The 22,363-nt window shown below is 43.6% G+C and overlaps 1 protein-coding gene across 7 annotated transcripts in view; it reads right to left on the reverse strand.

Moving 5' to 3' along the window:
• Window positions 1-22,363, reverse strand: part of LOC124003453 (liprin-beta-2-like) — a 131,282-nt gene that overhangs the window by 69,792 nt on the left and 39,127 nt on the right. For all 7 annotated transcript variants that reach the window (XM_046311725.1, XM_046311734.1, XM_046311740.1 and 4 more), the window contains exon 3: window positions 18,171-18,394. In XM_046311725.1, coding sequence (XP_046167681.1) covers window positions 18,171-18,394 — 224 coding nt within the window. The remainder of the gene's footprint in view (window positions 1-18,170; window positions 18,395-22,363) is intronic.

The following is a 22,363-nucleotide window of genomic DNA, read 5'->3' on the forward strand; positions in this document are numbered from 1 at the left end:
CTGCACTTTGCCGCTACAGGGCACAGACTGTGAGAGCCGCCAATAAACGCAGGATTAAGAGTCCTAGGTATTGTTGCGGCCAGAGAGTGTGGCTTTCCACTCGCAACCTTCCTCTTACGACAGCTTCTCGTAAGTTGACTCCGCGGTTCATTGGTCCGTTCCGTGTCTCCCAGGTCGTCAATCCTGTCGCTGTGCGACTGCTTCTTCCGCGACATCTTCGTCGCGTCCATCCTGTCTTCCATGTCTCCTGTGTTAAGCCCTTTCTTCGCACCCCCGTTCGTCTTCCCTCCCCCTCCCGTCCTTGTCGAGAGCGCACCTATTTACAAGGTACATAAGATCATGGACATGCGTTCTCGGGACGGGGTCACCAATACTTAGTGGATTGGGAGGGTTACGGTCCTGAGGAGAGGAGTTGGGTTCCGTCTCGGGACGTGCTGGACCGTTCACTCATTGATGATTTCCTCCGTTGCCGCCAGGATTCCTCCTCGAGTGCGCCAGGAGGCGCTCGGTGAGTGGGGGTACTGTCATGTTTTGTCATTTATTATCTTGTCTTGTCCCTGTGCTTCCCATTCTATTCGTTTCCCTCTGCTGGTCTTATTAGGTTCTTTCCCTCTTTCTATCCAGTCCCTATTTCACTCCTTGTTTCCCGTACCTGCCCTGTCGGATCCTCATTTATAATTCACCGTGCTGTGTCAATGTTTTGCCCTGTCGTGTCGTGTTTCCCTCAGATGCTGCGTGGTGAGCAGGTGTCTGAGTCTGCTAGGTTCAAGTGCCTTCCCGAGGCAACCTGCAGTTCTCGATCAAGTCTCCAGTCTGTTCTTGTCTTTACGTGTAGTATTATGCTTTTTGTTTTGTAAAGTTTATTCTGGATTAAATACTCTGTTTTCGCCAAGTCGCTTTTGGGTCCTCATTCACCTGCATGACAGCATGATGCCCACTTAGGCTGCGGTCAAGTGGTTCCACTCCTTGACGTGCTCTGCATTCTTGGCACAACTCCTAGTCACTATTCCACTACCTAATAACTCACAACAACCCTGACCTGTCTTGTACAAGCCACTAAATTAACTCTCCTGTTGACTGTCATGCCAAGCCTGCGAAAACATGTCCTACCATTACATTTAATTTCAAACCCTGGTATGTCGACTTGGGGAAAACCCGCCTTACAAAACCCACCTTCTCAAGTCTTCGTCAATGGCAATTTCATGGCATTTTTGATTACACAGCAGAGTGCTGTGATATCACATAATCACAAGATAGCATCGCGGAGACAGAGGAACAACAGCGCCAAGGCTCTGTTTGCAAAACACACATCAGCTGGTTTGTGCTGTAATGCCTCTCATCTGATAACACGTTTCCAGCGAACATGACACATAAGCTCACCAGGATACGCAACTAGACTCACATTCAAACTAGTAGAAATGCATCAGGAAAAACTATTACCAGACCGGACAGCAACACCTCATAGGAATACCAATCTCATGAGGATATGGTCCATTCTCATGTTTGTGCAGTTCATTCTTACAGTTTGCAAAAACCTAGGCACTGAGAAAACCTTCTCAAGAAACATACCTCAAGTCGGAGAAAAACAGCCAACATATGAGGCACATGCACTCACCTTTTTAAGCCAAGTGAAATGCTTATAAAAGTCAATATCACTTTCCATGTTGTCGGCCCATTGCTGCCTGAGATTCTTTTGGGTTCTTGAGTTGCTTATCCTGGCAATGAAGTGACTAGTGCTGTGGTGCTCTAGAGAGCTGCAGCCTGGAGAGGAAAGGCTCTAGCTGGCCCTCTATGTGCTGCTCGGTGCTCCGCTGCGTTGTGATAGGATTTATTACCCAGACTGCAGCCTCACAGCTCACCTCCTCACTCCCCTCCTTGACGTGGTGAGACAACCGTCCAAATCTTTCCGCCGAGAGAGAGCAAGAGAGAAATAGAAATAGAGAGTGAGAAAGAGAGAGAGCGAGAGAGAGACGTCTGCTGCAGCAGCCAGTCACCTCAGCATCTGCTGTGACTGAGACTGAGGACCCAGGCAGCCCAAAGAGAGCAACAGGCTCTGTCAGCCGAGATACAGACCATGCCAACTCTCAACTCTCTTCTCTCTATTTTCCTCTCGCTCTCTTATTCCCTTGCTCTCCTCAACGGTATCGCCCCTTCTCTCTTTTCCTCTCTTGCTCACTCTTTCCCCGATGGTCTCTCCTAAACGGTCACTCCCTCGCTTTTTCTCTCCTCTTATTAACTTAAAGTCACAACGCAAGCCCAAACTGAACAAGACTGTGGCTTAAGATGAGAGGGAGCACCATTAAAGACACATACACACCTCTCTCTCTCTTCTCTCTCCTTATCTCTTTAGACTAAGCAATGAAGCAACAGCCATTAGCCTTAGGTCCGACTGGAAAAATCATTATCTGGACCCCCCCATTTCCTGTGTATGGGATCCTTCTCTAAAACAAACTCATCCCCCTCCTCACTGAACCGTTTGGCTGCCTCTGACAGTATTCATGTGCACACTTCAAAGAGCACAGTCAGAGACAGAAAAACACAGGGGGGGGGGGGCATGTATGTGGGGAATGCTGCGACTTGTCTCTTCTTCGCAGAGTGTAATTAATCATGGGTTACAGCCAGTGAGGCTCAGACTCAGACTGTTTGTAAACCCGGTGTCAGACAGATGGTGCTCATTGCAGAGCTTGACTGAGTAAAGTAAGTAAAACAGTGAATTAGACTTAGAGCACAGTGTGATTGTGATGCACGTTGCCTTTAATGTATTCTGTGATCCTATGTCTTAACACCCTACAGTTTTGTTACCATTGTCCAGATCACTCCTTCTCTCCTCTCTTTTCTCCCTTAGTCACGGGGATGGATGGGGCATCAGAGACATTTGCACATGGGTCATTCCACTATGTAGGTGCATTTTGAATAGTGTAACTTTTTATTTCATCTTATTTTAATAGTCTGTCTATGGAAGCCCTAATGCCCAAGGCACAAAAAAAAGAAAGTAGACTGTTGGAATGATCTTTTTCGAATGACTTAGTGTGTCATTTGAGCGACTTAGTAAAAAAAGAAAACATTTATACTAGAATTTATTTTTACTTTTACTTAGTCGTTCAAACGAGATACTAACACATTCGAACAGGATACTAAGTCTTTTGAACAGCTCATTATTAGGGATGTTGTCACGTTCGTCGTATGAAGGAGACCAAGGCGCAGCGTGGTATGCGTACATTCTTATTTATTTAAAGAATGAACACTGAACAAACTAACAAAATAACAAAACGAACCGTGAAGCTATACAAACGAGTGCTGACAGGTAACTACACATAGACAAGATCCCACAAACACCAAAGGGAAATGGCTACCCAAATATGATCCCCAATCAGAGACAACGATAAACAGATGTCTCTGATTGGGAACCGTATCAGGCCAACATAGAATTACAAAAACAGAGATATCTCAGGTCAGGGCGTGACAGATGTAACTATTCACCGATACGCATCGGTCCCCGATTCAAATGTTTAAGATACAAGTGCACGGGGCCACGGACCCCAAACCAATCCAATTGTAGCAGGTCCAAAAAATCTATTCAAACGTTTCGAATCGCCAGTTCACAAAAATGTTTTGCTCATATTACATTATTTCTACTTTCCGAAAATACCTAATCTTTTGTGACAACTGATGCGTCCTCTGCTTCATTGAACTGCATATAACTGTGTTGACAGTCATCGATCTACAAGTAAGTTTGCATGCCGAACAACCCCAGGCAATATCAGTAGCCTAGTCAAACTGCACATTGCGCCCAGCTTTGCGCACTGTACTCAGCTTCGTGCGCTGAGCAACGAAAGGTAGGCAGCCTGTTCCTGATCTTGCACATCTGGCACCGTTAGCGTTCAAATTCTAAAATGGCTTGCGTAATATTAGGCTTTATTAGTTGAGTGACAACATATGTCATTAGCTAGATTATTGTTATTTATGCGCTGTTGAAAATGGTGTTTTACCGGAATAAAATTAAGCTACCATAGACAGAACTCCCATCTGACTATAGCTGCTAAACGGGGCAATAGATTTTCTTTTGATTGTTCATGGTTCAGCATCAGCAATAGTTTTGGTAGTTTTGCTTTAAACAATCAGTGTACAGTATATGGTAATTTTTAGATACACAAGGTAAAGTTGATAATGTCTTAACAAGGACAGGAATCACTTTTGCGAGGTAAACTGCATGGCCGTAGGGAGAGGAGAAGATCACTCTGTAAAACCTTCTAAACGGTCAAAACCATTTGAGTTTGAGATTGGGGTGAAATCCAAAGTTGTGCTATGTATTCATTGGCTATGTCATTTCTAATTTGTAAACGATAAATATTGATATATTACAAGCTCAAACACATCATCTGCAAAAATTACAAGGTAATCAGTGGGTGATGGTGATTTCAGAACCAAGGTGGGGGGTCAAAACTCATAGGCTACATTGCAAACTTTTCAAACTAAAACGTATCGTACCTCTATTGTGTCAGAGCCCATGTATCTAGATACTGTACGTAATGAATCTTGAAATGGAAACATGCACATCCCTAATTATCTTGTTCAAGCGACTCATTTTTTTTTGTCTAATTAGGCCTCATTTGTTGGAGCACCAGTTTTGCTTGTCAGGCTAGGCATGCTAGGCTAATAAGAGGTGAGGATCAACTAGATGAGCTGGACAAACTACTCTCTTCGATGAAAGTCCAAGCACTCTCCCAGTGTTTCCCCAGTTTAAGAATCGAGACATTTGCGCATCTCCAGTCAGAACCAAACCTGCCCAAACGTTTTCCCCCTGGTGCATTTTCCAGCTGGCATTTGCATTGCCTTCATTGTTGTTTTCCTTACTAATAATTACTTTGGACATGTGTGTGTTACTATCAAAGTACAGTACCAGTCAAAAGTTTGGACACACCTACTCATTCAAGGGTTTTTCAAAATGTTTACTATTTTCTACATTGTCAAATAATAGTGAAGACATCAAAACTATGAAATAACACACGTGACCAAAAAAAGTGTCAATTATTAAAATATGAGGTAGTCACCTGTAATGCATTTCAATTAACAGGTGTGACTTGTAAAAATTAATTTGTGGAATTGCTTATGCGTTTGAGCCAATCAGTTGTTTTGTGACAAGGTAGGGGTGGTGTACAGAAGATATTTACCCTATTTGGTAAAAGACCAAGTCCATATTATGGCAAGAACAGCTCAAATAAGCAAAGAGAAACGACAGTCCAGCATTAATTTAAGAGATGAAGGTCAGTCAATACGGAACATTTGAAGGTTTCTTCAAGTGCAGTAGCAAAAACCATCAAGTGCTATGATGAAACTGGCTCTCATGAGGACCGCCACAGGATCCAGAGTTACCTCTGCTGCAGGGGATGAGTTCAATAGTTACCAGCCCCAAAATTGCAGCCCAAATAAATGCTTCAGAGTTCAAGTAACACACACATCTCAACATCAACTGTTCAGAGGAGACTGCGTGAAGCAGGCCTTCATGCTCGAATTGCTGCAAAGAAACCACTACTAAAGTACACCAATAAGAAGAAGAGACTTGCTTGGGCCAAGAAACACGAGCAATGGACATTAGACCGGTGGAATATTATGGTTTTTCTATTTCAAGAAAAACGAAACTGCATTTCTTACATTTCTTACTGTAGCCGATGTACAATAGGCCTAAGGGTTTCCGTTAGGAAGATATGGCACGGTACAACGTGTTTCTATTCCGAGAAAACTAAAATGCATCTGTTACTGTAGCTGTTTTAGCTGTTTTATTGGCATAAAGGCCTACAGTGATTCATCCTTTAAAAGTTGCAGCGTACATAGGCACAGCATGCATGGTGCTTCAGAATTTTATGGCATGTTATTTAAGTGTGAGCCACTGGTACCAGTAATGCTAGTTAGTACTAGTTTGACCACCAGAGGGCATCTTGGAGAAGCATTTGATAGCCTTTAATAGTGGTTGTACTAGAGAATTTAACACTTTTTTTGTAAGAGCATAGTATATGGGACTGATTTTAATCAATTTTGCTAAAATAAAATATGGCACTGTGATGGTTGGCAATATGTTACAGTACTTGGCTATTTAGCTAAAGAAACCCCATGTTGTGCGGGCATTTTTTTTTAAAATAGGCAAGTCAGTTAAGAACAAATTCTTACTTTCAATGACAACTCAGGAAGAGTGGGTTAGCTGCCTGTTCAGGGGCAGAACGACAGATTTGTCAGCTCAGGGATTTGAACTTGCAACCTTCCAGTTATTAGACCAATGCTCTAACCACTAGGCTACCCTGTCGCATGGGGGAGCCTGGGGTTCAATTCCCCGACGGGGAGGAAGGAGTAGGCTGTCCTTGTAAATAAGAATTTGTTCTTAACTGACTTGCCTAGTCAAATAAAGGTTACACTAAGAGCATAATATTTCTACACCATAATTGTAGTCTAACCAATACCCAAATGGAGATTCAGTCAAAAATAAAATCTCATTGATTTTACATGCTTTTTTCAGAGCAGTGCAAAACGGTGCTAAAAAAGTTGTAGGCTATTGCTTCAAATCCAATTGCTTTTAACTTCAACATGAATATAACAATACTTATATTCCACCATAATTTGCAAATAAATTCATTAAAAATTCTACAATGTGATTTTCTGGATTTTTTTTCAAATTTTGTGTGTCATAGTTGATGTATCGCTATGATGAAAATTACAGGCCTCTCTCATATTTGTAAGTGGGAGAATTTGCACAATTGGTGGCTGACTAAAAACTTTTTTGCCCCACTGTATATAACAATATTTTGGAGGTTATTTCATTAGTAAAAAAAAGTGAGCGATTGTAATCTGAATAAAGGCCAAAATAATATTTGTAAAGGCCAAAACATTTATTTCTGTGTTTAGAGGGAGAGAAACGCTGGGCCAATTGTCCGACGCACTATGGAACTCCCAATCACGGTCGGATGTGATACAAAATAATACTTTTTGTGGTATAATTGTTGTTGTCTTAGTTGTAGTTAGTTGTAAATCGCCTAAACAAACTGCGCTATCAATTTAGGAGTCTACAATCTCACCATGCTCCACCAGCAGATCGATGTGCCTAACATTTGCAATGCAATGACCGATATACTTTGGAGATGGGAAACGTTGCCCTACTTTATTGGGACACGTGGTGCATTCTGGGCGATTCTGGGACAAGGAGTCTATTGGGAGCTAGCTCAAAAATCCAACGTTAGCACAAATTTTGTCAACAAGAAGTACAACATTACACACCTTTTCCGATATGGGAGATAATTAACTAGCTATCTGTAATATCGTATTGCTTTGGAATCGTGAACACGATTGGTCGACAGTCTGCTGGGTAGGGTGTTATACGTTCCTGCATTCGTAGGATTCCTACCTCCTTTCTATAATATCTCTGGCAACGGCACCATACAATGCACCCTGGACTAAAGAGGCAGACAAATAGGAAAAATCGTGCTAGACCCTCTGTTAACCTTTTCATATGGTTGTTCCAAATATTTTAAGTCAAGTCTGCAGACAGTCTGGCACGAATTAGAACATTTTCTGGGTGCCCCTTGCATTGCCTTCCTTTTTGTTTTCCTTACAAATAATAACATTGGACATTTGTGCGTTCCTATCAAAGTAAGTTCCTTATTTTCTGAATATAGTGATGTTGTTTCTACTGTAGACGTATACAGTATGTATGCACAGTTGAAGTCAGAAGTTTACATACACCTTTAATCCTAGTAAACATTCCCTGCCTTAGGTCAGTTAGGATCACCACTTTATTTTAAAAATGTGAAAATGTCAGAATACTAGTGGAGAGAATTATTTATTCCTGCTTTTATTTCTTTCGTCACATTCCCAGTGGGTCAGAAGTTTACATACATTCAATTAGTATTTAGTAGCACTGCCTTTAAATTGTTTAACTTGGGTCAAACGTATCGGGTAGCCTTCCACAAGCTTCCCACAATAAGTTGGGTGAATTGTGGCCCATTCCTCCTGACAGAGCTGGTGTAACTGAGTCAGGTTTGTAGGCCTCCTTGCTTGCACATGCTTTTTCAGTTCTGCCCATAAATATCTGTAGGATTGAGGTCAGGGCTTTGTGATGGCCACTCCAATACCTTGACTTTATTGCCCTTAGCCATTTTGCCACAACTATGGAAGTATGCTTGGGGTCATTGTCCATTTAGAAGACCCATTTTCCGACCAAGCTTTAACTTCCTGACTGATGTCTTGAGATGTTGCTTCAATATATCCACATAATTTTACTTCCTCATGATGCCATCTATTTTGTGAAGTGCACCAGTCCCTCCTGCAGCAAAGCACCCCCACAACATGATGCTGCCACCCCCGTGCTTCACAGTTGGGATGGTGATCTTCGGCTTGCAAGCCTCCCTCTTTTTCCTCCAAATTTAACAATGGTCATTATGGCCAAACAGTTCTATTTTTGTTTCATCAGACCAGAGGACATTTCTCCAAAAAGTACAATCTTTGTCCCCATGTGCAAACTGTAGTCTGGCTTTTTATGGTGGTTTTTATGGTGGTTTGAGCGTACGCTCCAGGGACCACTGTAGAATGATCACACCCATGTGCTCGTATGTGTCAAAGGGTTAATAAAATACATGTTTTCCAATCTCAAGAATCATAAAACACAGGACGAGATGTTAAAAACTGTCCATTGTGCCAATAGATGGAATGCACTCGCATGAGATTTGCCGTGATGTTGACAGAGTGGCATGGGAGGTTTATTTCTTAGACTGGAGTAAGATGTCAATTTTTGGGACACATCCTCAGTAGTGTGCCTTCGAATCAGTGGGTGTTTCGGCCTTTAATCACTAAACACCCTCATCAAAGGTGGCCAGCTAAAGGGTGATCAAGCCTTAGCTTGTGTCCCATGCCCAATTAAGATGTCCCACAGGACTGTGCAAGGCAGGGCGTCCTCTTCCCTGAGCCAGCCATACAGCTGACCGACCTCATATGCCCTCCTCAAGTTGGAGGGATCTGAATTGAGTTCTCAGGTGGGGGTGAGGGGTCATGAAGTTATAGCCCAGCAAGGGTCCTTCCGTTTGATCCAGATCCACTGGCTACCTCTTTCAGCTGCTTGAGAAACTGCTCTGACGGTCTGCCGCAGAGCCTGTCCATGGATTCCAAGTTCTTTCAGCAACCTGATGATGGAAGAAGCCACGAATCCTCTGCATCCCACTTCAACTGGCCAGACTTTTGCATTCCAGCCACGCTGAGTTGCGTCTGCTGCCAACTCTGTGTAACGCAGTTTCTTACGCTCGTAGGCCTCTTCAACAGAGTTTTCCCACGGGACTGTGAGCTCTATGATGTACACAGCCTTTCGTGAAGGGGACCAGAGTACCATGTCTGGCCTAAGGTTGGTAGAAGCAATCTCAGGTGGAAAAATGAGTTGCTGGCCAATATCGACAAGCATCTTCCAGTCCCGGGCCATGGCTAGGTGTCCAGTTTCTGGCTTTGTAGGAGGATACTTGGGCCTTTTCTGTCCCTCCCGGATGAATGTTGTTGTTTTGACGGGATTGCTTGTTTTTGGAGGTAATGAATTGGTTGCACTCCTCTTGGTCTCAAGTGCTGCAGCCAGGCTCTTGAGGACCTGATTGTGCCTCCAGGTGTAAGAGGCTGGTCTTGCAACCTGTCATTATATGCCTGAGAGTCGCTGGAGCTGGGCAGAGGGGGCAGGTCGAGTCCTCGCCATACCATTGATGTAGATTTTTTGGTGATGGAAGCACATCATAAACAGCTCTTATGATGAAGCTGATGTTGCTTGCCTCCATTTGCCAAAGCTCACTCCAGTTGATCTTTCTCCTCTCCAGGCCTTCCCACCGCGTCCATTGCCCTTGTTTAGCAAGAGAGACAGCCTTTGCACTTCTTGCAGTCTCCTCCTGTCTGCGCACCTCCTCGACCACCAGCTTCCTGCGTTCAGATGTTGTTGCCTTATGGAACGTTGGTTTGCTTGCTGCCAGGCCAAAGCCTCCTCTTCCATGCTGGATATTCCCCACAATGTCTTGGTGTCTCAGGGCTGATGTTGCTTGCTGCACAGCCTTGGATGATGTCCATTTCCGTCCAGTTTGTAGGGGAGGTGCAGCCTTGCTAATGGTCTGGTCTTTGGAGTCCTTCAATGTCATCTGAAGTCTTACTTTAGAGCACTTGTACTCCTCCGTTAGACTTGTAAGAGGTAGTTCAAGGACCCCTTTGCCATAGAGGCCGATGTTACTCAGGCATCGTGGGACACCCAGCCATTTCTTCACATATGAGGTAATGGTTTGCTCCATCTTCTCCACTGTTGTTATTGGGACCTCATAGACGGTGAGTGGCCACATTACCCGGGGGAGAAGTCCAAACTGTAGGCACCAGAGCTTGAGCCTCCCAGGCAGTAGGGTCTTGTTGATGTTCTCAAGACCGTCGGCGATGTCCTGCCTTACTTGCTGCACTTGATCTTTATCCCGGAGGCTTTCGTTGTACCATCTACCCAGGCTCTTGATGGGTTGCTCAGACACCGTTGGTATCGGGTCATCTCCAATGCAGAACCTCACATCTTTAAGCTGTCCCTTGACTATGGAGATGCTTGATGTTATCCTGCAGTTTTGCAAGTAGCCGCCTGGTTCTCTCACCGCCGACCACCCATCTCGATGCCCTGATGATGACTTCCATGGCCATAGTGAAGGCCAGAGGAGAAATTGTACAGCCTGCCATTATGCCTACTTCCAAGCGCTGCCATGTTGTTGTGAAGTCAGGTGTTGTGAAACACAATTGCAGGTCTTGGAAATAGGCCTTTACCAGTGTAGTGATGGGTTCTGGTACGTGGAAAATGTTGAAGGATTCCCAGAGGAGTTCATGGGGAACTGAGCCAAAGGCATTGGCCAAGTCGAGGAAGATGACATAGAGGTCTCTCTTGTCCTTCTTAGCTCTTTGGATCTGGTGCCAAATCATACTAGTATGTTCCAGGCAACCAGAGAAACCAGGAATGCCTGCTTTCTGTACAGATGTATCAATGTACTTGTTCCTTTCCAGATAAGTGGACAGCCTCTGTGCTATTATACTGAAAAAGATCTTCCCTTCGACGTTGAGCAGGGAGATTGGTCGGAATTGACTGATGTCTGTCGCATCCGTCTCTTTCGGGATTAGCACACCACCAGCCCTTCGCCATGCCTTTGGTATTATTTCCTTCTGCCACACTATCCTCATGAGCCTCCAAAGAAAGCGTAGAACATCCGGGGCGTTCTTGTAGAGCTTGTATGGTCCTCCATTAGGCCCAGGAGCCGAGGCCGCTCTTGCTCTTCGGACAACGTTCTCTACTTCCCTCCATTTTGGAGGGTCAGTGTCCAGATTGAATTCTGGTGGTTGAATAGGTGGGATGTCATGTGGGATGATTATCTGCTCATGCCTTTTCATGTCCTGGTGGACCTTTTCCAGATGTTCTTCCAGTTCAGGCTTTGTAGTTTTTAGGATTCCGCACTTTTCCTTTGCGAAGAGATCTTTGACAAACTTAAAGGGGTTTTTATAGAACCGTGTACTTGAGTGTTCCTTAAGTTTTCCGCTCTTCGCAAGGTTGCCAGCCGACATTTAATGTCTGCTTGGAGTAGCATGAGACCTTCTCTCTCTGCATCAGAGGCCTTCTTCCACTGCTTCCTCAGCTGCCTTCTCTCTCTGACAAGTATCTCGATCTCCTGCTGTCTCCTAGATTTGGCTGGCGCGGGAGGTGTCTTGCCACTTCTCCTTTCGTTTACGCCAAAGCGCTCTTCTCCGTAGTGGTAGATAATGTCTCCCATCCTTTCAAGCTTTTTCTCTGCTGTTCCTACCTGTTGTTCCAAGATTTTTGTCAGGTCGTTGTTGATTGTTTCCCACTCTCTCTTTTCAACGGCTTTGGGCCACTTCACCCTCGGTCTGTGCCCTTTGATCTTTTCCTCTTTTAGAGGTCTCTGTGGTTGGGTGAGTTCATCCACCGGCATTTCTGTGCTTGTGTTATCCTCCTCAGTTACAGGGGTGCTGATGCTCTGCGAACTTTGGTTTGTGTCCCGTCGCTGTGCTTCATTCGACTGATTTGACTGGCTGCTTCGTAAGAAGTACTGGTCAATGCGAGGTCCCTGTCTCTGCTTCTCTAACAAGCACCTTTTCCTCCCTTGATGGATCCTTAACCCCCTTGCCGATGTTACTCTCTCCCAACCACAGCTGCACACCTGAAGTGTGTGTCCTGCTGCTGTTATGGTTGTCTCATGTGCTGTGTTCCTACTCATAGTCGTTTCCGTTCCTGGGTCCGTAACCGTGTGATCAGTCGTTGAGCCATCTTGCGCCCCAGCTCTCGCAGGCTCTAGGGGTATGTTCCTTTGTTGACTTTCAGTAGCACTTAGCGGGTGTCTCCAACATACTGAAACAGCGTCGGAGACTGCCAACATGGGTAGCTAACCCATGACAGCCCCAGTGGGGTCTATTCCCTCCGGTCAGCTGTCTCTCCAAGCTGTCACACAGACTTTCCTATGTTGTCAGCTGTCCTTTCACAGCAGTCACTGGACTGGTCCAGATAATCAGAATCATAAAACACGGGACGAGATGTTAAAAACTGTCCATTGTGCCAATAGATGGAATGCACTCGCTCGCATGAGATTTGCCGTGATGTTGACAGAGTGGCATGGGAGGTTAAGTAACATTTTTAAATAGTATAGTGCATATTAAGTGTCAAATCAAGTAACAGGTTTGACTGTAACAGGGTTGACGATTTCATCTTAAATCATCCATAAATCCCTATGTGACAGGGAGAATGGAAGATTGTTTTGTGCAACAATAGAAAATAATTGCATTCTGAAAGGGGTAACAATTAAGTACCCTACTGTGATTGTTTTCAATTAAAATGGTCAATTTCAATTATGGTCAATTTAAAAAATGGTCAATTTAAATTGTTTTCAATTAAAATGGAAGAAACAAAAATAGCTTCTTTGCGAGAGCAATTTCTCAAGCAAAAATTTTGTTATGACTGTCTGGGAGTGATCTGAGTGGGGAGGGGAAAACTGAAACTTGGTGTTATTGACAGAGATTATTTGAACTCTCATTCTCATTGGTTCATTAATAAATGTACCCCTTGCTGATATCACCAGGCAGGCCAAACCTCCATCCCACCAAAACAGGCAAAAATTTCAGTCTGTCTTTTCAGACAGCTCTTACAATAAAAGCGCATTATCATAATTTAACAGTATTATTCCAACCTCATAATGTGGAAATATACACAGAGTGTACCATTCATTAGGAACACCTGCTCTTTCCATGACATAGACTGATCAGGTGAATCCAGGTGAATGCTATGATCCCTTATTGATGTTGCATGTTAAATACACTTCTATTTGAAGAGAAAAAATAAGGAGTTTTAAGCCTTGAGACAATTGAGACATGGCTTGTGTATGTGGGCCATTCAGAGGGTAAATGGGCAGGACAAAATATTTAAGTGCCTTTGAACGGGGTATGGTAGTAGATGCCAGGTGTACCGGTTTGAGTGTGTCAAGAACTGCAATGCTGCTGGGTTTTTCACACTCAACAGTTTTTCAGCACTCAAGCAGCCTCAGGCTGCACAGCTGTTCTCTCATCAAGTGATCATATCTTCACCCATCAGACTATTCTCCATTGAATCTTTACTAATATGTCAAATTAGCTTGGATTTAGAATGGCCCATTATCAATGGGCAGGAACATTGGGCAGGAACACTGGGCAGGAACACTGGGCAGGAACACTGGGCAGGAACACTGGGCAGGAACATTGGGCTGGGCAGGAACACTGGGCAGGAACAGGGGAGGGGAAAAATACATGTAATCTGTATGCACTCAAATAGCGAATGGAGGCCGGTCAATTTTTCAATGATGCCTGACAGGCTACTTCGATTTTATAGCTGAGCTGTGCTTAATATGAGCAGCTGCGAAATAAATATAAGAACACTTATTTCACTCCATGCATCAACCACTATTTGAGGAGATTGCTCTCGCTGTGCGACAGGTGATATTCCACCCAAACTCTGTATACCATGGGTTCTCCAACCCTAAACCTGGAGCTACCCCGTGCTTAATTCGTTAGTAGTATGTTTCCGCAAGAAAATACATTTCACTAAACAGTTGACAGGCCTTCTGCATGCTCTATAAAGGAATAAAGGGGAGAGAGGAGGAGATGGAAATGCATGGTGGTGAGAAATTCTGTGTAGCTAAAGTTAATGTGCCACCCAATTAATTATGAAAATATTTTTAAAAATCCCTTTTACTAGGCTATTCAGAATCCAATATAAATTCACTATAATTATAGGCTACCTGTAAGCAGGCCTGCACAATCAATGAACTATCAGCATCGCCTAGGGCTCTCTCCCAGAATCATGGATAGACATTTTGCATAAGGTAACCAGTCCATCCAGTATGCATAATAATACAGTCCACACTCAAAGGCGATTACTAAAATGTGTTTAATTTTTGAGTATAGGCTAGACCAATTATGCACCGAAGACATCTTAAATCAGTTTTGTTTTATGTTTGTTTCTATTGCATTTTGCATTGATGTCAGAGTGGTTAGAGGAACGATAGAGCCCTGAGCACCAGACCATTAGCAACCTGATGATCGTTAGGTTTTTTTTACCTTAAAAATGAATCACTAATCACGGGAAATAAACACTTATCTTCAGAAAAGACTGTCAAAGCAACAAAATAACTAGGGCTTTACAACAGGGCTCAAAACTTTGACCAAAACACTCGCATTTGCGACCCTTTGACTTGGCAGTGCAATTTGTATTGATGATTTATTCAATATGCATTGTGCAATTGACCCAAAATGTACCAAAGTATCTGCCTGTCCCTGTTTCACTGTCGGCTGCTGTGTGAGCGAGCCACTCTCTCTCCCTACTGTGCGCATGGAGGAGTGGTGCATTCTAATAAGCACGACCAAATATTTGATTTGATTTGATTACCGTTGCTCAAAATGTAATTGCGGGACAAATACAGTTGTCGAAGCAACTACTGTTGTTCTAGTTACAGAGAGGAGAGTCACACCTTCCTGTGAGTATATAATTTATTCCTCTCAATACTGAGTTGATGGCACCACTTTACCGCCAGAGTAGTAGTTTCTATGTGCTCTATATTAAAATGCATTTAATTTACTATAATATGCTTATACAATTCAATATTTGTGCCCAGTTTCTACTTGCAGCAGTTTTTTATTTTTTATCTCAATGTCAAATCATTCTGTGTAACAATTTAACATGATTGTTTTCAATCAAAATGGTAAAAAAGAAACAGAGCAAGAGGAATTTCTCAAGCTTTGCTTTGCTAGGACTGTCTGGGAGTAGTCTGAGTGAGGAAAACAAAAAACTAGCTTGTTATTGGCAGAGGTTTGGAACTGACCTATTGGTCTATTCACTAATTTACCATCTAACGATGTCACCAGGCAGGCCAAAACTCCATTCCACCAAAACAGGCTGAAGTTTCAAGTTTCACATTAAAAGAGCATTATCATAATTTTCACAATTTCACAGTATTATTTCAACCTCATATTTTGGAATTATATATAAAATACAGAAAAATCATGTTTTTGATTGCACTGGGCCTTTTAAATATCAAAGGGACTCAAAAGGCACTCATTTTGTGGAACGACCCACATGATATGTCCTCTCCTGAACCACAGGTATGGCTCAACGACAGCCAAGAATGCATATATATATTTTTTACATTTTTTATATTTTTTGGAACTTATGGCACCTGGTATTCCCAGGCGGTCTATCGTCCCAGTACTAACCAGGCCTGACTTTGAACTGACGTGTTCAGGGTGGTATGGCTAATCTCTACAACTCCTCAATTGGCTCGGGAGAGGCAAAGGTCGAGTCATGCATCCCCCGAAACATGACCCGCCTGGCCGCCTACTTCTTATCACACTGCTCGCTTAACCCAGATGTCAGCCGCACCAATGTGTCAGAGGAAACACTGTTCGACTAACGATCGGAGTCAGCTTGCAGGCTCCCATCCCAGTTGCAAGGAGTCACTGGAGCACGATGAGCCAAGGAAAGCCCCACCGGCCTAATCCTCCCGTACCCCAGACGGCCAATTGTGCACTGTCCTATGGAACTCCCTGTCACGGCCAGATGTGACAAAGCTTGGAATCGAACCCTAGGCTGTAATGGTGCCTCAGCACTGCGGTGCAGTTCTTTTGACCTCTGCGCCACCCAGGAGCACAAGAATGCATACATATCATGAGGGATGCAAATCATGCAAACGTCGTCAGGCTCAACAAGAAAACAGATTTGGTAATCCATCTGGAGTGCATGTGCTCTGATCATATTCCCAGCCCTGCTATGGAACTGCAACAAGGAAGCGGAGTGCTCCAGTGACTCCATTGCTACAGAGCTACACTCACTGCTTTCAGGGCTTGAAGGGGCTGACTGTGCACTCTGTCCTGCACCTGGCTATGTTAACTGCTGTGTTGGACAATCACTAGGATAACTCTTCCCCCCCCCATCTCTCTTTCAAACAATCCCTCCTTGTATAAGTCAAGGCAACAACTTTCCCTTTAAGACAAAATCTTCAATCTCGTGCTTCTTCTGCGCCAGACTTGACCCCTGTCTTACTGTCTGACATTCTCCGATCGACAGACAATAGCTTCGGGTCAGCGATAGCGAGCATCACAGGGTCTCTCTTCTTCCTGCCAATAACATACGGAGGGAGCTTGATCCTATTTCCTCTGTGGAGGGGCTCAGTTCCTCAGAGAGCAGTGTGTTTAGTTTAATGGAGGAGTGTGTGTGTTTAATCCTGCTCTGGGCCAGTAGAGATGGGGGTCTCAGTAGAGAGACTGTATAGTGTGTAAGACACCCTGCTGAATAGAAAAAGCATTAGCCTCTCCGACTCCGAGAGAGGGGGAAAAAAGAGCCTTTCATTGGCCCCTTAGCCCCGGCAACAGGTTGTTTACTGCAGCCTCGGCCAATGACAAGACATTGTATTCCATAACAACGTCAAACATTCACGTCAACATTCGGCCACAATGAACAAAGCCCTGGCTCACAGTAGCAGTATCATCATGTGCTTGTCATTTCCTAAATATGATCCAAATATGTAAAGAGCCTGCATACCCTCGTAGACCTGGTCATGATATTTACAGACAGCCAACAATAAAAAGAAAAAATTAAGAAACATGCGTGACATTCACAAATAAATCTATAGACCAAGAGCTCGATGTGCTGCTCCAGCTGAACAGTGAACACATGAAGAATTGGATTCAGACTTACCCCCTAACACTGTGCTTGAGGTGACCAGACAGAGAACATACAGAGCTAACAGAGGGAGTAGAGAGTGAGTAGAGAGAGGGAAACGTGGAGTGAGTAGAGAGAGGGAAAAAGCGAGTGTGGAGAGTAGGAGGAAAAGAAGAGAGGGGTGATTAGAAAGAGGGAGAGTGGAGAGGTTGTGAGTAATGCAGAAAGAGGGGACAAGGCAGGAAGTTGAGTTCAGCCCTATTAGGAGTCTCTGAGGAACACGTTGAGTCTTTTAAACATGGCCAGCCTTAGTCCCAGACACAGCCATGCTAAGATCTAACAGCACCCAGGAATAGTTGTCTGTCTAAAACTCATACACAGCAGCTGCTGCTGCAGTAAATCAACCCTCGCTCCTTCAATGTGATACAAAAAAAGAGAGAAAAAATGAAAATTGAGAACCTGCCTCAATTGGAAGTAAATAAAAAGTTGAAATGTTCCACATAATATTATTCATCCTACTGACCCAAGATGGCCTGTAAACAACTGTGATAACATTCTGAGCAAATTTTTTTTTTTTTACCTTTATTTTACTACGCAAGTCAGTTAAGAACAAATTCTTATTTTCCATGACAGCCTAGGAACAGTGGGTTAACTGCCTGTTCAAGGGCAGAACAACAGATTTTGTACCTTGTCAGCTCGGGGATTTGAACTTGCAACCTTTCGGTTACTAGTCCAATGCTAGTAACCACTAGGCTACACTGCTGCCCCTAATGAATGATGCTCATCTATATTATCTGTTTATAGCCTATATATAAATATATGTTGTTAGACAAAGGAAGATGACGGTGGTTGCTAAAGATGGTTGGCGAAGGTAATGGTTGTTTTATATGGTTGGCATAAGTAACGGAAAAATACAGCATTTCCATAGACCCAGGTGTGCTTCCTGCTTGCTACTCACCGAGACCCTTTCTGAGTACCTGTCCATCTCAAGCCAGTCCATGAGCATGTGAGCGGTGCTGCTGGGGACCTGGGCCCTCAGGGTGTCCCTCTCCTCCTCTCTGGGCTGCAGCTCCAGGGCCAGCCTCAGGTCCTCAACCAGCTGCAGCACCTGCAGGGGTCCCACGCTGCCCGGGGAGCCCAGCTCAAACAGGCCGTTGGTGTACTCGGCTGCAGCCTTGGAGCCTGCCAGGGACAAAGGACAAAGAGTCATTATAGTGGACAAGATATGTACTATCAGCACATATACATATCGCAGTATCAGACCCACTCAGCTCCCTTCTACACGTCCAACCTACAGGAGGGTAGCACTCCAGGAACAGGGTCTGAGAGCCCGAGGTAAGAGCAACAAGTGTACAGTGTGGAGCCTGAAAGAAGAGATTTTACGTTTGGTAGCTTATCCCAGATTACGGAGAGAGGATCAGAGCAGCAGTGTATTATCATGACATCTTAATGCTCCAATACGCTTCCTTTTCCCCTATTAGCCTACTTTACACTAGCATCAGATTGAGGCAGAACATGCAAATACATTTCCTTTGTTTTGCCATTATGGAACTAGAGTAGTGACCTACAGGACAGAGGACATTTTACATTTACATTGATAAGGCCACGATGAAGTACTATAGCTGGTTAAGACCAGGGAATGCCTATGTGCCCTAGAGGTCTGTGAGTATCTAAAACAATATGAAAATGGCCTCACCACTCCTATGATACTGGGGTGGGCCATGAGGTCACATGGGCCTGTAGATAGAGTTGTCTCATGTTTCTGTCCCCCTAATGCCTTCACACTCAACTGGCTGATGTATCATGACATCATCATGATGTTTCTTCCTATTGTTATGTTAGCAGAAAAGTGAAGTAAAGTAACAAATAAAAATAAAATAAAAATTTAAAATCTGGTGGTCTTGGCAGTACTAACCTGATCCCAGATCTGTTTGTGTTGGCTTGCCCACTCCTATGGTCAATGTCATAACATGTAGCACAAACAGATCTGGGACTTATCTATGTATACAAACAGTCGTACTTTCGCTGGTGGAAAAACATGCAGCGAAACCATGGTACATTGAGTGCATGCTTTGGTTGGCTTGACATTTGAGGACGATGTAGAAAAGACAACCCTAGATTTTCCGTAAATATGCCTGTGCCTGCCTGAGGTCAGTGGGGATACAAACAATGGATTATATACTCATGTTCAACTGCATCTCTTTACAGATATCATAACTACGGGTATCAGCCAAATATAGCCCTGTTTTCTGTTCATCTCATATCAGCTGTATTCAGATCACAAGCCTGTTACAAAACAGTTGGTGCAATAAAACGCCTTAAACAAGTTAACAAGCCAGCCCAGTTAAACAGTAGTTGTAGTTTAGTATGTTCTTCTGTTTGTCTGAGCATAGATTGAAGTTGGTTGACGTTTCCAAATACTCATCAAATAACTAATTCATATTATCCCAGTATCGATTGACAATAAGTGAAAAAACATAAAGAAACAAATGATTCAACTCAAGATGATAATATTACTGTATCGCTCATCTCATTCAGATGTCCCGGCAATAACCAGTAGGTGGCATATTTTCAAGCCCACCACCACTGCAGCAACTCATAACCTGAATATTATAGCTTAATGTCAAGTGCCTTTCAGAGACGTTTCCCACGTAATACTGAAAACGAAAAGTATTTCCTAAGTATGTTCTAATACTCAAATGTAATCAGACCAGTATCTCAAAATATGATGATTGGGATTCCTCGCAGTAATTAAATTTTTATTCAATTCTATTTGTAGTTCGTGACACACCAAGGCTGCATAGTAAAGTAATACACTTGACTTCTAACTGACCATATCTTACTGTGGTTAATAGCAATGCTTAGTCTGTGAACATATTGTTTCCACCTTGACAACTTGGTCAGTCAAGCATATTCACCTGACTGTTGAACCTGATTTCTTGTCATGGTGGATTGAGAGGAAAGGGCAGGACCAGTGGCATTATATTCAAATATTCGACCAGATGTATTTAGATTTACACAATAACACACACTGCTGTGATATTCCCCAACACACAGTAAGTGACTCCATGATGAATCCCGTGGTTGTCAGTGTTGCATGCCTTTCTCTCTCCACAGTCTGATTGTAGTTGTCTTGCTGATCCTTTCAGCAACAAACTGGCATGTTGATCTCCACCCCCCACACTCTAATTTGTTGACTGACTGCATTAAACATTTATCCTCTATTAGTTAAATCATGTTGGCAATAGCTGAGCTTGCTGCAGGGAATGTGACCCCGAGTCACACTCCCTACAAAGTATTGTCCCTAATTTAACAGCCACGCACACGCGCACACTCACACACACACACACACACACACACACACACACACACACACACACACACACACACACACACACACACACACACACACACACACACACACACACACACACACACACACACACACACACACACACACACACACACACACACACACACACACACACACACACACACACATGCTCGCACGCATGGGTACAGTGGCTTTCCAAAAAGCTTGGCACTCGGCTAAATAGCCGATAACAGACTCATTGTAAGCCGGCTACTTTTTCTACTTCATATATCAACCAGACTTCTTTTCATTTCAAAGTTTACATTCGCTAGTCAGAAAAGTCTACATATACTTCTCCCGTTAGAACGAATGATATGCATCTTTTAGGGATTTATTGATAGGACAGGCGCCTGTCAGTCACAAAGAAAACGATGACAGGGAAACAGCTGGTTTGCCAATCTGCTGTCTGTCCCGCCTCTCGGTAGGCCTACCCGTTATTTTTGTACACTGTGGTTGGCTGCAGTCAAATGAATTTTCACGGAGGAGGGAGAGCACGATGCTTCTTAATTGTCTCCTGTGAGTGAATTTACACATCCCCGTGTGAATGTTTCCCCTCTGATTTTTCCAGCAGCAGCGGCAAAGTTAGCATGTGGGGGGAGGGGCGGGGGGGTCACAGAGACAACATTCGTTCCCTGCAATACTACACATTTTGTCATGGGGCTGAGAGAGGCCTAGACAATATCCTAACATCTAACACACACTGAATTCATACAACTCATATATTTTCAGTAATCATGTCTTTCTACTCAATACCACAACTCATCTTACCAATTTGGGAGGTAAAGTCATTAAAGTATTCAATCATTTAGCTGTTTATTTCAGTTGGAATCAAGGCAATAGAATGTACCAGAAGCCACCAAAATAGAGCTAGTTCCGGAACCCCCCAACCCAGAATTCCATGGCTGGCTACTTTTTTATATCTGCTCCCCCCACACACACACACAAACTGTTACTGCATAGACCCTTTACACAGGATTCATACTGTACACGCAAAAAAAAGGACGATGCCATTAAAACACACTCATATCTTGGGAGCACATCATAGCAGAACAGACTTATCTGATTTCCACTGTAAACGAGCTAAACATCCAATCATGCTCCTTCCTTATCCTGGAGGATCTCCAACAAAGCCCTCTGAAATAACATTAAGGTCTGACATACTGTAAGCCAGTGTGGGTTCTTCATTTGAATGCTATCTCTTTCATCCATCTTCATCTTTGCAACATCAACTGTATTTGGCAGGTTGACGTTTACTGGGATGGATCTTGTCCAGGAGACAGAGCTGAGCGATTTGCACTAGATTGGCTAGCTGCAAAGTAAAAATTGGCTATATATCGTAAAAATTCATGAAAACAAAAATGTGTCTTTTGGTCTTAATTTAAGGTTAGGGCAGCAGTGTGGTTACAGTTAGAGTTAGGTTTAACATCTTACATTGTGGCTGTGCCAGCTAGTAGCTACAGAGCTGCCTCTGTGTTTTCAGCGTGTTGGAATGAAATGCATTAAGCTGGAGATTTCCATCCACACTATGAATACTGTTTTTATATGTCATTCAGGCCATCACTGCCTGCTGGGCATCTTCAGCATGAGTAGACAGGCCCTGTCCTCCATGTCTCTAAACATGAGTTATGGCGTCAAAGATTATATAAACACATCATGGTCCTCTCTGACTCAGTTGGTAGAGCACGGCGCTTGAACTACACAATTGTAGATTCGATTCCCACTGGGACCACCTATACGAAAATGTATGCACGCATGACTGTGAGTCGCTTTGGACAAAA

This window comes from Oncorhynchus gorbuscha, linkage group LG02 (assembly GCF_021184085.1).
Source record: "Oncorhynchus gorbuscha isolate QuinsamMale2020 ecotype Even-year linkage group LG02, OgorEven_v1.0, whole genome shotgun sequence".
NCBI classification, from domain to species: Eukaryota; Metazoa; Chordata; class Actinopteri; order Salmoniformes; family Salmonidae; genus Oncorhynchus; species Oncorhynchus gorbuscha.